The 12765-nt window shown below is 42.0% G+C and overlaps 1 protein-coding gene across 5 annotated transcripts in view; it reads right to left on the reverse strand.

Moving 5' to 3' along the window:
- The window catches only part of LOC126187819 (galectin-4-like), a 146044-nt gene that overhangs the window by 79718 nt on the left and 53561 nt on the right, over positions 1-12765 (reverse strand). For all 5 annotated transcript variants that reach the window (XM_049929108.1, XM_049929106.1, XM_049929111.1 and 2 more), the window contains exons 3-4: positions 6415-6503; positions 2326-2527 (exon numbers count right to left, since the gene is read on the reverse strand). In XM_049929108.1, coding sequence (XP_049785065.1) covers positions 2326-2527; positions 6415-6503 — 291 coding nt within the window. The remainder of the gene's footprint in view (positions 1-2325; positions 2528-6414; positions 6504-12765) is intronic.

Consider the following 12765-nt stretch of genomic DNA (forward strand, 5'->3'; position numbering starts at 1 on the left):
GTCAGATAGTGAAAATTAGTCGGGTCAGACTTACAAAAATTCTGGCTGCTTTTCGAGTGAAATGTGTTGTAAGACAGTGAATTTTGAAGGATAAAGTTTACCCTATTAAATATGGACTTTACAGCCATTTCATGTGTTTCCATATGAATAAAAAGCAGATTCAATATAATTTTTAAATGCTTCTGCAAGTAGACTGCATCCTCCAAATGCTCGATTTTTTAAAATGACCTTTCAGGAACTGACTTTCAACTCGAGTTGCATGGCCTCTGTGTGGTAGGTATTAGTTAGTGGTTTCATCAACGCTGCTTTACACTGCCTAGCACGTATCTACTACTACAGAGTGAAGAGCCATTGGAAGGAAGGAATATTGAGGTAGGTGGACTCTCGATAATTCAGAGAGAGAATGAAGACAACCGACCCTGCTCAGCCGCACCCTCACCAACCAGATTTTCTGAACTGCACAGGTGGGAATTATCCTTATAACACATTCTCCACTCACATAATTATCCCGGCCTCAACTGCAGAAACACACTGCCCCCACACCCTCCAACAACTGTTTCCACGCCCTCTATCCTATCATTTCCTCCACATTTTCATCTCCCATCCTGTTTACTTGCAGCCTTCTGCGAATGCACCTGCCTGTCTTTCCCCACTCCTCTCCTTTCTTCCCCACCTCCTTGCCCCACAACGTCCTGATGCTGTGCCTGTTGACAGTCAGTCCCTGCACTCTCCACCAGCAGCATTTGTCTATCTCCTAACCCATACACTACTATCTCTTCCCATTCTCCGACCCCTGCAGACTGCGGCTTGGATCCCATGTGATGGTTGCACTCCGGCTTGAGATGCTGGAGTTGGCAGTTGGGTGTGCATGTGGTGTGCTTACTTGTGTATGTGTGAATGGTGTGTGTCTCTCTTTTACTGACGAAGTCTGGTCAAAAGCTTTATGTAAGTGTCTTTTAATTGTGCCTGTCTGTAACTTGAATGTCTGCTTTACGGTAAGTAGCAACTTGTCTTTTCCTACATTATTTAAAAACTATTACTCTGTAGCAGTGCAAGTTTTTCAACTTTTCTGTGACACTTTCCAGTGAATCAAACAAACGTGACCAACAAAAACCCTGTGACCATTTACTCTGCCCTTCTTTGTATACTTTCTTGGGTCCCAGTTAGTCCTATTTGGTACAGATCCCATGCATCTGAATAATAATATACGCTTGATCACTCTGGGGTCTAGCAAGTAATCTCTATCATAGATTACCTACATTTTCCATGTATCCTACCAATGAACCGAAGTCTGCCACTTGCTTTACTCATGAATGAACGTCTGTATTCATTCTTTTTATATTACTACAAACGTTACACCTAGGTACTGGTATAAGTTGAATGTTTCCAAATGTGACTCATTGACATTGCACTCATAGGACACTACATTTTACTACTTTGTGAAGTGCATAATTTTATGAAACTTCGTGGCAGATTAAAACTGTGTGCCCGACTGAGACTCAAACTCGGGACCTTTGCCTTTCGCGTGCAAGTGCTCTACCATCTGAGCTACCGAAGCACGACTCACGCCCGGTCCTCACAGCACTTCTGCCAGTATCTCATCTCCTACCTTCCAATCTTTACAGAAGCTCTCCTGCGAACCTTGCAGAACTAGCACTCCTGAAAGAAAGGATACTGCGGAGACATGGCTTAGCCACAGCCTGGGGGATGTTTCCAGAATGAGATTTTCACTCTGCAGCGGAGTGTGCACTGATATGAAACTTCCTGGCAGATTAAAAGCAGTGAGGACCGGGTGTGAGTCGTGCTTCGGTAGCTCAGATGGTAGAGCACTTGACCGCAAAAGGCAAAAGTCCCGAGTTCGAGTCTCGGTCGGGCACACAGTTTTAATCTGCCAGGAAGTTTCATATCAGCGCACAATCCACTGCAGAGTGAAAATCTCATTCTGAATAATTTTATGTTTATGAACATTTAAAGAAATTCGCCAACCACTCTGAAATCTTGTCAAGACTTCACTGAATATTTGCGCAATTTTTTTCAGGTGGTACTTTATTACAAGTAACTGCATCACTTGCAAAATTACTTGACTCCTAATAACAGAAAGTAGAGTCAGTTGTTCTCATTATTACTGCAGGTTACATTCCTACAATGTCACATTTGTATTCAGTATCTTTCATTCCAGATGATCTGTAAAGGCTTCAATAATGATAGCCTAGTTGTAAGTATTCAGTGCCTAAAGCAACATGCCAGTTTGAAAGTGAGTGTTTTATTCATTTTTACAAAAACTAAAATTCTCATTTTCTTTTACATGTGTGTGTTAATGCTTACCTTAAAGTGATTAGGATCACACAAAATCAGAAGCTCAAATCCTAACCCCCTTGAAAATGGCATGCCACCAAATCTCTCCTCTGGACCCCATCGTGAATCAATTAAGCTGTTTCTGACTACTACACTTTCGGGAAAGCGTATTGATAGGTGGAGAGCAATATCATGTTGGTCATAGGGTCCACACCTTAAGTTGACAACAAATCTGAAACAAAGAGTAGATACTGAAGCATCCAGTGGCCTTTGCCACAATAGTCAAGAACATTAATACCTTTATCAAAATTAACTTTTAACAACATTATTGTGTGAATTGTGTAAATGCCTGCTAGTGAGGAACATACACTATGTGATCGAAAGTATCAGGACATGTGGATGAAAATGACTTACAAGTTTGTTGTGCCCTCCAGCGGTAATGCTGGAATTCAGTATGGTGTTGGCCCACCCTTAGCCTTGATGACAGCTTCCACTCTCACAGGCATACGTTCAATCAGGCGCTGGAAGGTTTCTTGGGGAATGGCAGCCCATTCTTCACAGAGTGCTGCACTGATGAGAGGTATTGATATCGGTTGGTGAGGCCTGGCACGAAGTCGGCATTCCAAAACACCCTAAAGGCGTTCTATAGGATTCAGGTCAGGACTCTATGCACGCCAGTCCATTACAGGGATGTTGTTATCATGTAACCACTCTGCCACAGACCATGCATTACGAACATGTGCTCGATTGTGTTGAAAGATGCAACTGCCATCCCCGAATTGCTCTTCAACAATGGGAAGCAAGAAGGTGTTTAAAACATCAATGTAGGTCTGTGCTGTGATAGTGTCATGCAAAACAACAAGGTGTGTAAGCCCCCTCCATGAAAAACACAATCACACCATAACACCACCGCCTCCGAATTTTACTGTTGGCACTACACATGCTGGCATATGACGTTCACCAGGTATTTGCCATACCCACACCCTGCCATAGGATCACCACATTGCATACCATGATTTGTCACTCCACACAACGTTTTTCCACTGTTTAAACGTCCAATGTTTATGTTCATTACACCAAGCAAAGCATCATTTTGCATTTACCGACGTGATGTGTGGCTTATGAGCAGCCGCTTGACCATGAAATCCAAGTTTTATCACCTCCCATCTAACTGTCATAGTACTTGCAGTGGATCCTGATGCAGTTTGGAGCTCCTGTGTGATGGTGTGGACAGATGTCTGCCTATTACACATTATGACCCTTTTCAACTGTCGGTGGTCTCTGTCAATCAACAGACAAGGTCGGCCTGTACACTTTTGTGCTGTGCGTGTCCCTTCACATTTCCACTTCACTATCACATCGGAAACAGTGGACCTAGGGATGTTTAGGAGGGTGGAAATCTCATGTACAGACATATGACAAGTGACACCCAATCACCTGACCACGTTCAAAGCCCGTGAGTTCCGTGGAGTGCCCCACTCTGCTCTCTCATGATGTCTACCGACAACTGTGGTCGCTGATATGGAGTACCTGGCGGTAGGTGGCAGCACAATGCACCTAATATGAAAAACATATGTTTTGGGGGGTCTCCGGATACTTTTTATCAATATAGTGTACCTTTGTTGAGCCTATTGCTTTGCTACCACAAATTACGCCATTGCATGAGCTATATCTTCATTATCATCCAACTGCTGTAATGTCAAACCACTTTTAGACGATTTCTCTACTGTTCCATTCTTGAACAGCACACCACAGGAAAAATGAACACTTAAATCTTCCTGTGTGAGCTCTGATTTGTCTTATTTTGTTATGATCATTATTTCTCCCTGTATATGTGTGTCTCAACAGTGTGTTTTTGCATTTGGAGCAGGAAGTTGGTGATTGAAGTTTTGTGAAAAAATCTCACCACAGTGAAAAATGCCTTTGTTTTTTTATGCCCACCACTCCAACTTACATATCATAGCCGTGACAGTCTTCCGTATTTTGCAATAGTACAAAATGAGTTGCTCTTCTTTGAAGTTTTTCAGTGTCCCTTGTCACTCCTCTCTGATGAGGCTCCTATACTGAACTGCAATGCTTTAGCAAAACACAGACATGCATTGTATAAGCAGTCTCTTTAGTGGATTTGCCGTATCTTCTAAGTGTTCTGGCAATAAACCATAGTCTTTGGTTCAGTTTTCCCACAACACTATATGTGATCATTCCAATGTTAGTTGCTTGTAACTGTAATCCCTAGATAAATTACAACCTTTAGATTTATGTGATATTTGTGTAACTGAAATTTGCATTATTTAGAGAAAATTGCCATTTTTTTGCTCCATACAGATACCTTGTTCAATCATTTTGCAATTGGTTTTGATCTTCTGATGACTTTGCATATGATTCTGTCATTTATTGTCATTTATTGTCTAATAAACAGTCTATGAGGCCTGCTCATATTGCCTCCTAAATCATAAGGAATAGCAGAGGTCCTGTAACACTTCCTTGGGGAGTGCCAGATATCATTTCCATTTTATTCTATGATTTTCTGTCAATTATTACTTACTGTAATCTTTCTGGCAGGAAATCACAAATCCACTCACACAACCAATGGGCATGTGATCTGATTAGAAGCCACTTCTGAGGAAAGGCATCAAAAGCTTTCTGGAAATCTAGAAATATGAAATCCATTTCAGATTCTGTGTTGACAGCATTCACTGCTTCATGAGCTAATTATGTTCCACTTGAACGATATTTTTTGAGTCTGTGATGACCACATATCAGATACTGAATCTTGCTCATAACTAATCTACTTTGTCCTATCACAAAATGTGATTATATTGTTCTTATGTCACAGCCTAAAGTCACATGTTTGTTACAAAATAACTAGATGTCAAAGTTCTCATAAAAGCACTTGAAGCAGAAGTAATGACAGAGGCTGAAATCTGCTGAAGCCAAAAAGTTCTGGCAAATTTTTACAAAGGACATAATGGTTTACACAAAGTTGGTCAAATTCAGTTGGTTCCTGTTAGAAATAATATACCTTGTAGTGAAGCTTAAGTAAAGAGTTGCTATGAATTGGTGTGAGTATGCACTGTACCTGATAACGGAATTACGCTAATAATGGATTCTTTTTGTTGACCCACTGACTTAAATGATTGCTGAAAATTTCAAAGATAACTGAGTCATATTTTGAATAAGTATATGTCTTGGTGGTGATTTCAGTTTATCTTCAATATGCCAGTAAAAATATATATTTAAAGTTGGTGGTAAATATAAACATTGTCTGAAATTGTACTAAGTTGTTTAATTGAAAATTACTTTGAGCAATTTCTTTCAGAGGCCACACAAAGTGTTGTGATAACATACTGGAGTCTCTCAGCAATAAACAATCTGGAGAAAATAGTGTGTCATTAGGGATACAGGAATTGGGGATATCAAAATTATTGTAACAAAACTGAATCTCGTAACAACCAAGTCCACCAAAAAGTGACTCAAAATATGTTTATTTTAAAAAAGCACATAAAAAACTGCTGGACACCTTCCAAGAAATGTTCTCTTTTCTTTTCATATAATCATGTAGGTATTGACTGAATGCTGCTCAAATTCAAATACATAGTGATGATAGCGTGTGATGATTTAATTGTTTCTCTTACCCAATTTTCATTGTATCTTCTCACATTCTCTCAGACACACTTTTGAATAAAATTAATCTGTTCAGCACATTCAATTATACCAACATTATCACTTAGAAGAAAACTCTTGCTTTTTTTCACATCTGCAATGTATTTTCTGTCAGCCTAAGTACATTTGTCAAATAACTAACCAATTTGCAAATGTCTTTCTAAGATGCTAAATTTCTCACTTCATTTCATCTGTTACACCTCCCCATTCATAAATAAATTCTCATGATCTACATTTCTGTTTCCCTGCCTGATGAGTTTGTTTCTTTCCATCTTTGTGTTTATCTTCATTCTGGATCTTATAAATCTACGATTACATGAAGCGACAGAACTATAGGACACAAAGAAAGGCAAGAGACTATTATTATGGCATACAGTGAAGTTTCAGAGTACTTGACTCCTTACATACTGTATGTTTCAAAAAAATCTGTGTACAATAATTTAGAGTAAAGCATACCTGTCGGCCGAATGTGGCACAGAACCATGAATTCTCACCATTTTTCCGGGTCGCATACTTCCATCAATGCCTCCCAAAAAAGGGACAGGCTGAAACACACATTGGAACATATGTTAGGTAGGATACAAAGAAATATCAACTGAGTATATGTGAGCAAAAAAATTGAAAACTCCAATCCGAATAAGAGGAGGCAGAGACAAAACTAGCAGCAACGTCTGTGGACAATAAAGCCAATGAAAAGATAAGAATAACGTAATATCAAACAATGGAAAGTCCAGGATGGAATAAAAACAATATTATAGAAATTCTTCCAGTCCATATGTGGCATACAACAAGTATTAGTTAAAAACAGTCTTGGTTGCAATTTTAGTTTTTTATTTTTCAACGATGCATTTTGCCTTATTTAGGCATCTTCAGGTTATCTTTTCTAGATGGACGTGAGAGGCACCAAGATCTGCATAACGCATTCCCGTTCACAGGAGCAAGTAACAGAATAAGATGGGGGCTCAGGTAGTAAGCATCATATTGTGTAGAGGACAGATTACTGCCCACCATATAGAAGAGACACTAAGTCACTGACAGGCACAATGAGAATATTACTACACATTTTAGCATTTACACAAGCACAACTCACACACTCGTGGCCTCTGTCTCTGGCTGCTGTGGCTTGACTGACCTGTAACTGCACCTAATTGGAGCAGCAATCTGGTGGTCGGTGTAAGGAGGCGGCATGGAGGACGGAGGGGGGGCAATAGAAGGGTGGGGTGGAGGAAGGTGTACTGCTGCCTGAAGGAGCATGGTAGGGACAAGGTAGGACTGCTAGGGGCAGTTGGGAGGTTGGGGGGGGGGGGGGGGGAGGGGAGGAGTGGAAAAGGAGAGAACTAGAAAAGGGAAAAAGGACTACAGGCTGCATCTGTGGAATAGAAGGCTGTGTTGTGCTGGAATGGGGGCAGAGAATGGGATAGGTAAGTGGAGGACAGGCACTAATAAAGATTGAATGAAATTAGAATGATATTAATACCTTCAGCTGCTTACGGGCGATTATATATATGAAAGGGGACAGGTGAAAATGTGTGCCCTGACCAGAACTTGAACCCGGGATCTCCTACTTACATGGCAGACGCTCTATCCATCTGAGCCACCAAGGGCGCAGAGGATAGTGCAACTGCAGGGGCTATCTCGTGCATGTCTCCCGCGAGACTCACATTCACACCTTTCATGTCCACACACTACATTCGTAGTGTCCTACCCCAATATACTCATTACTCGTGGAAGACATTCTTACCAAGTCACGTAAGAGTTCGGGGAATATGTGTGCATCCAAACAGAAGAAGAAGGTATTGCCAGAAGTACATAATTATATGGATATGGTGTCCCAAACTCTTACGGGACTTGGTAAGAATGTCTTCCAAGAGTAATGAGTATATTGGGATAGGACACTACGAATGTAGTGTGTGGACATACAAGGTGAGAATGTGAGTCTCGCGGGAGGCACACGTGAGATAGTCTCTGCAGTCGCACTATCCTCTGTGCCCTCCGTGGCTCAGATGGATAGAGCGTCTGCCATGTCAGCAAGCGATCCTGTGTTCGAGAGCCGGTTGGGGCACACATTTTCACCTGTCCCCATTGATATATATCAACACCCGTAAGCAGCTGAAGGTATTAATATAATTCTAATTTCGTTCTAGATGGCTGCAGGTCATCAGTGGTGTCTGTTCTTTTGGACATGTCCATATCCATATATATAATAAAGATTGAGGTCAGTGGGGTTACAGGAATGAAGGACATATTCCAGGGAGAGTTCCCACATGCACAACTCAGATAAGCTGGTGTTGTTAGGAAGGATCCAGAGGGCACCAGCTGCGTAGCAGTTGAAGCGGAGCACATTGTGCTGGGCAGCATATTCAGCAACTGAGTGGTCCAGCTCTTTTTTGGCCACAGTCTGGAGGCGGCCATTCACGCAGGCAAGCAGCTTGTTAGTCGCGATGTCCACATAGAAAGCAGTACAGTGGTTGCAGCTTATTTTGTAGACCACATCACTGCTTTCACAGGTAGTCCTGCCTTTGATGGGATAGGAGACGTCTGTGACCAGACTGGAATAGGCGCTGGTGGATAATTTCTGGAACAGGTCTTGAATCTAGGTCTATTGTAGGGACATGAGCTGTAAGGCATGGGGTTGGGAGCAGGGGTGGAGTAGGTATATACAGGATGAGTCAGGAGGAAAGGTACGTGCTTTGAGGGGTGACACTATTAATGATACTGAATGAAAAGCTTCATATGGATTTATGCGCTACTCCGAATGGTTTCCGAGATACAACACATTTAATATTCATTGTTATTTATTTTCTGTACTATCAAACGTAGTCACTGTTTGCAAGGTACAACAGTAGCCTAGAGCAAGTTGGGACAAAGAGTTTGATACAGGACACTTGTGGTCTATAAAGTCAGGAAATTACATCAAATTGGCCTACAAAAAATACGTAAGCTACAACGTATGCACGTTGAGTGAGTTTTTCAACATTCTCGCACTATCTTCGCACAAACCATTAGTTCTAGACAAAAAAATGAATAGGACCTTTTTGTAGGAAATTTAATATAGTTTAATTTTGTACTGTGACACATTTTCGCTGGAGGGTGCAGTTTCCAAGTTATTCACGAAAATTGTACAAAAGTGATATTAAATGTGTCCTATCTTGGAAACCATTCAGAATAGGGCATATGTCCATATGAAGTTTTTGGTTCAGAACCACTAATATTATCACCCTTCAAAGCATGTACCTTTCCTCCTGACACATACTGCATAGGTTTGGTGGGTGGCGGAATACCACTACGGGCAGTACCGGAAGGAAAGTGGGTAGAATATTCCTCATTTCAGGGCACGACAAGAGGTACTTGAAATCTGGGCAGAAAATGCGATTCAGTTGCTTCATCAGTCGTGGGTGGTAATGAGTCACGACGAGGGGACAGTTCTTTTGTGCTTTCGTGGCTGGATGGTTGGTGCATTGAGAGGGAGGGGGGGGGGGGAAGATGGTGACTGAAGAGACAAGGCATGGGAGATCTGATTCTGTACAAAATTGGGAGGGTACCTTCAATCCGTGAAGGTATATTTGGAGAGGGACTGCTTGTCACTGCACACATGACAACCACCGATGGCTAGGCTGTATGAAAGGGAAATGATGGAATGCAATGGGTGGCAGCTGTTGAAGTGGAGGTATTGCTGGTGGTTGGTAAGTTTGATATGGACGGAGCTACTGATGTAGCCATCCTGAACTGGAGGTCAAAAATGAAGAAGGTGAGTTGTTGGGTTGAGGAGCACCTGGTGAAGCAAACGGGCAAAAGTTTTGAAGTTCTGGAGGATTGTGAATAAAGTGTCCTCAACATCACTTCTGATCACAAAGATGTCATCACTGAATTTGAACAGGTGAGGGATTTGGGATTCTGGGTGAATAGGAAGGATTGCTCCAGATGGCCCATGAAAAAGTTGGCACAGGATGGTGCTATGGGTGTGCCCACTGCCGATGCATTATCATTGTCCATCCTTCCTCCACCCCTGCTCCCAACCACTTAACTCATGGTACACATCTCTGCAGTAGAACTGCATGCATGATCTGCCTCATATATCCTTCCACCAGTACATAAACCAGTCTGGTCCACAGATGTCTCCTATCCCATCAATGGCAGGGCTACCAGTGAAAGGAGTCGTGTTCTACAAACTAAGCTGCAACCACTTAGCTGCTTTCTTTGAGGGCGTGACAACTAACAGACTGTCTGTCTGCATGATTGGCCACTGCCAAACTGTGGCCAAGAGACAGCTAGACCACTGAGTTGCTGTATATGCTTCTCAGCATTATGTCCTTCACTTCAACGACTGCTTCACAGCTTGCATGATCTGGATCCTTCCTACCAACACCAGCTTTTCTGAAATGTGCAGGTGGGAACCCTCCCTGCAATATATCCTACATTACTTAACCACCTTGGCCTTAACCTTCAGTAACCTCTGTCCGTCACTTGCCTATATCTTTCCCTGTTCCCACTCCAGCACAACACAGCCTTCCATTCCACCAACAGGCCCATTAGTCCTCCTCCCCTTCTCTACCTCTCTCTTTTTCCACTTCCCCCCCCCCTTTTCCCCAAATCTTCCAACTGCAGCTAGCAGCATTATCTTGTCCCCACCTCATCTCTGCATGCTCCCACAAGTAGCACTCCACTCCACTGTGTGGCTAAGAGGAGTCGTCCTTCAGGTATCATCCATATTTACAGATGATGGGTTTTAGCAAACCTCATTTGCAGAGTGACACAGTGAGTTTCTCAGGTGTCTTGAGGAAACTCCTTATTGGCACTTTAGCTGTGAACATGTTTGCTGGTATCTGAACTGATTTCTGGTGGACTTCAGTCCTGTCTTTGCTGGATGCCAGGTAGGAAAATGACTTGACAGGATGGAACGCCTGCACTTTGACTGCCACTGGGAGAAGGTTGGAAGAGGAGGAGGAGGATGATGGTGGAGGGGGGGGGGGGGGACACATACCTCAACCACATCTAACCTGGATGACAGGTCAGTGGCAAACATACTGTATGGCAAGCACAACCACTTACCCATTCTCCACTCTGTGCTTGCTATTACCCCAAGAGTGGCAATACTGCTGGAGTGAGGTGCCTCTCTAGGGCAGTAGTCACCACTAGTAGTGGCATCTCCAGTTCAATGTGGCTATTGCTGCTAGTCAGTACAGGGGGTGGGTATCTGGGTGCCACGTGAAGCTGGTGCTATGTTGCATTCTGGAATGTTGGTTTATTTGCTGATTAAACATCAAAAACATTTTTTGTACAATTTCTTAAATCATTTGCTTGGGTTGGAGCCCATTATCAATGAAAATTGCATGCCTGGGTTTTCTACAAAAAAATTTCCATTTTGTAGGGAAGAGGGCATAACCCTAAAACTGTCATTTTTTATGTAAAGGATTTTGTCAGTTTCGAGATATATGTATCATAAGAACTTTGTTTCACAGGTGACACAAAAACATCATTGCATCATACAGAATTGATTCTTATCCACTGAATATATGGATAAAATCTTTGTACACCATAAGCTGGGGGGGGGGGGGGGGGGAGGGAGTGCAAGTGCCCCACTTGTCCCCCCCCCCCCCCCTTCCTCCCACGAGGACACCCACGAGTATTCATGGCAACTCTTCAATGAAATGTTAATGTCTTGGATCATATCTATGAAAGTGTGTAGACTACATGCATAGTTCTTATGAGGGAGAATATGTTACTGTATGGATACATGTGTAAATCCTGGACCATTTGAACTATTGGTAATGCATCTTTCCTACTTGGGAAAAATTATACCATACTTCACCAAATGTTTTACAAGCCAAACCAATTGGGCATTTTGAGTCATCTGAGTTGCAGTATAAAAGGAGCAAATGCATCCACTATTGTTATGCATTGGCCACTATGAGCACTGGTGGGAGTGTATGCTGCTGGGCATACTGCAGTGAAGAACTTGTTTTCTACACCTAAAATGATATGAACATCGGAAATACCCTTCTCACATGCTTGGGTCCACTGTCAAATGGTGCAGCATGTATAAGGGCTATGACCTCTCACTGGCTTGCAAAATGAACTTCAAATTGCTTATTACTTGATGGCTAATAGGCAAACTACAAATCCAAAGGTCAAACTTAATTGGTCCTGGGATTTTTTCTGACATTTATCTCTTCTTTCACCTCCTGTAATAATTTGTTAATATGAAAAGTGCCAAGTTGCACCATATTTCGGAGACCACATTAAATTGTCAGTCCCCTATGATCTGAGTGGAAAAGTCAAGCAAATAGCACCTGCAATAGAACAATTTCTAGTGAAGCGTGACAGTGTTCAAAGCAACCTTTGAGTTGAGTACAGATTTACCTTTAATAATAATTTTTTGTACAAATTCTACAATTTTGATGGTCTCAGAAAGGAACAGAACAACACCCTCTCTGCAAAATACTTCCAAGGCCACTGTCATAGAAGATAAAGATGTTCTTTGTAGTTAGCTCCCATAATGTTCCTTTCCAGTTTCTTTTTGCACACTCACACAAACAGTGTAAGAAGAAATTGAAGAGGGACAAGACACAGATTAACTATCTAGAACATAGAGGTATCACAAAGAATCACTCGATTTAAAAAACCATAACTATTACATTATTTAAGATATGTGCGTGAACAACATACTGCTGGAAAGAGCAAACTCTCAAGTTTTTCATGGTTCCTGCTGGGTAGCGGTAGTGTGTGCCCACTTCAGTTCTAGTAAAAATAGTGTCGTGACAACACAAAGCGTTTTGTGTTCTACGTTTTGCGCAGTGCAGGTCAGTA

Source organism: Schistocerca cancellata, chromosome 5, assembly GCF_023864275.1.
Source record: "Schistocerca cancellata isolate TAMUIC-IGC-003103 chromosome 5, iqSchCanc2.1, whole genome shotgun sequence".
NCBI lineage: Eukaryota > Metazoa > Arthropoda > Insecta > Orthoptera > Acrididae > Schistocerca > Schistocerca cancellata.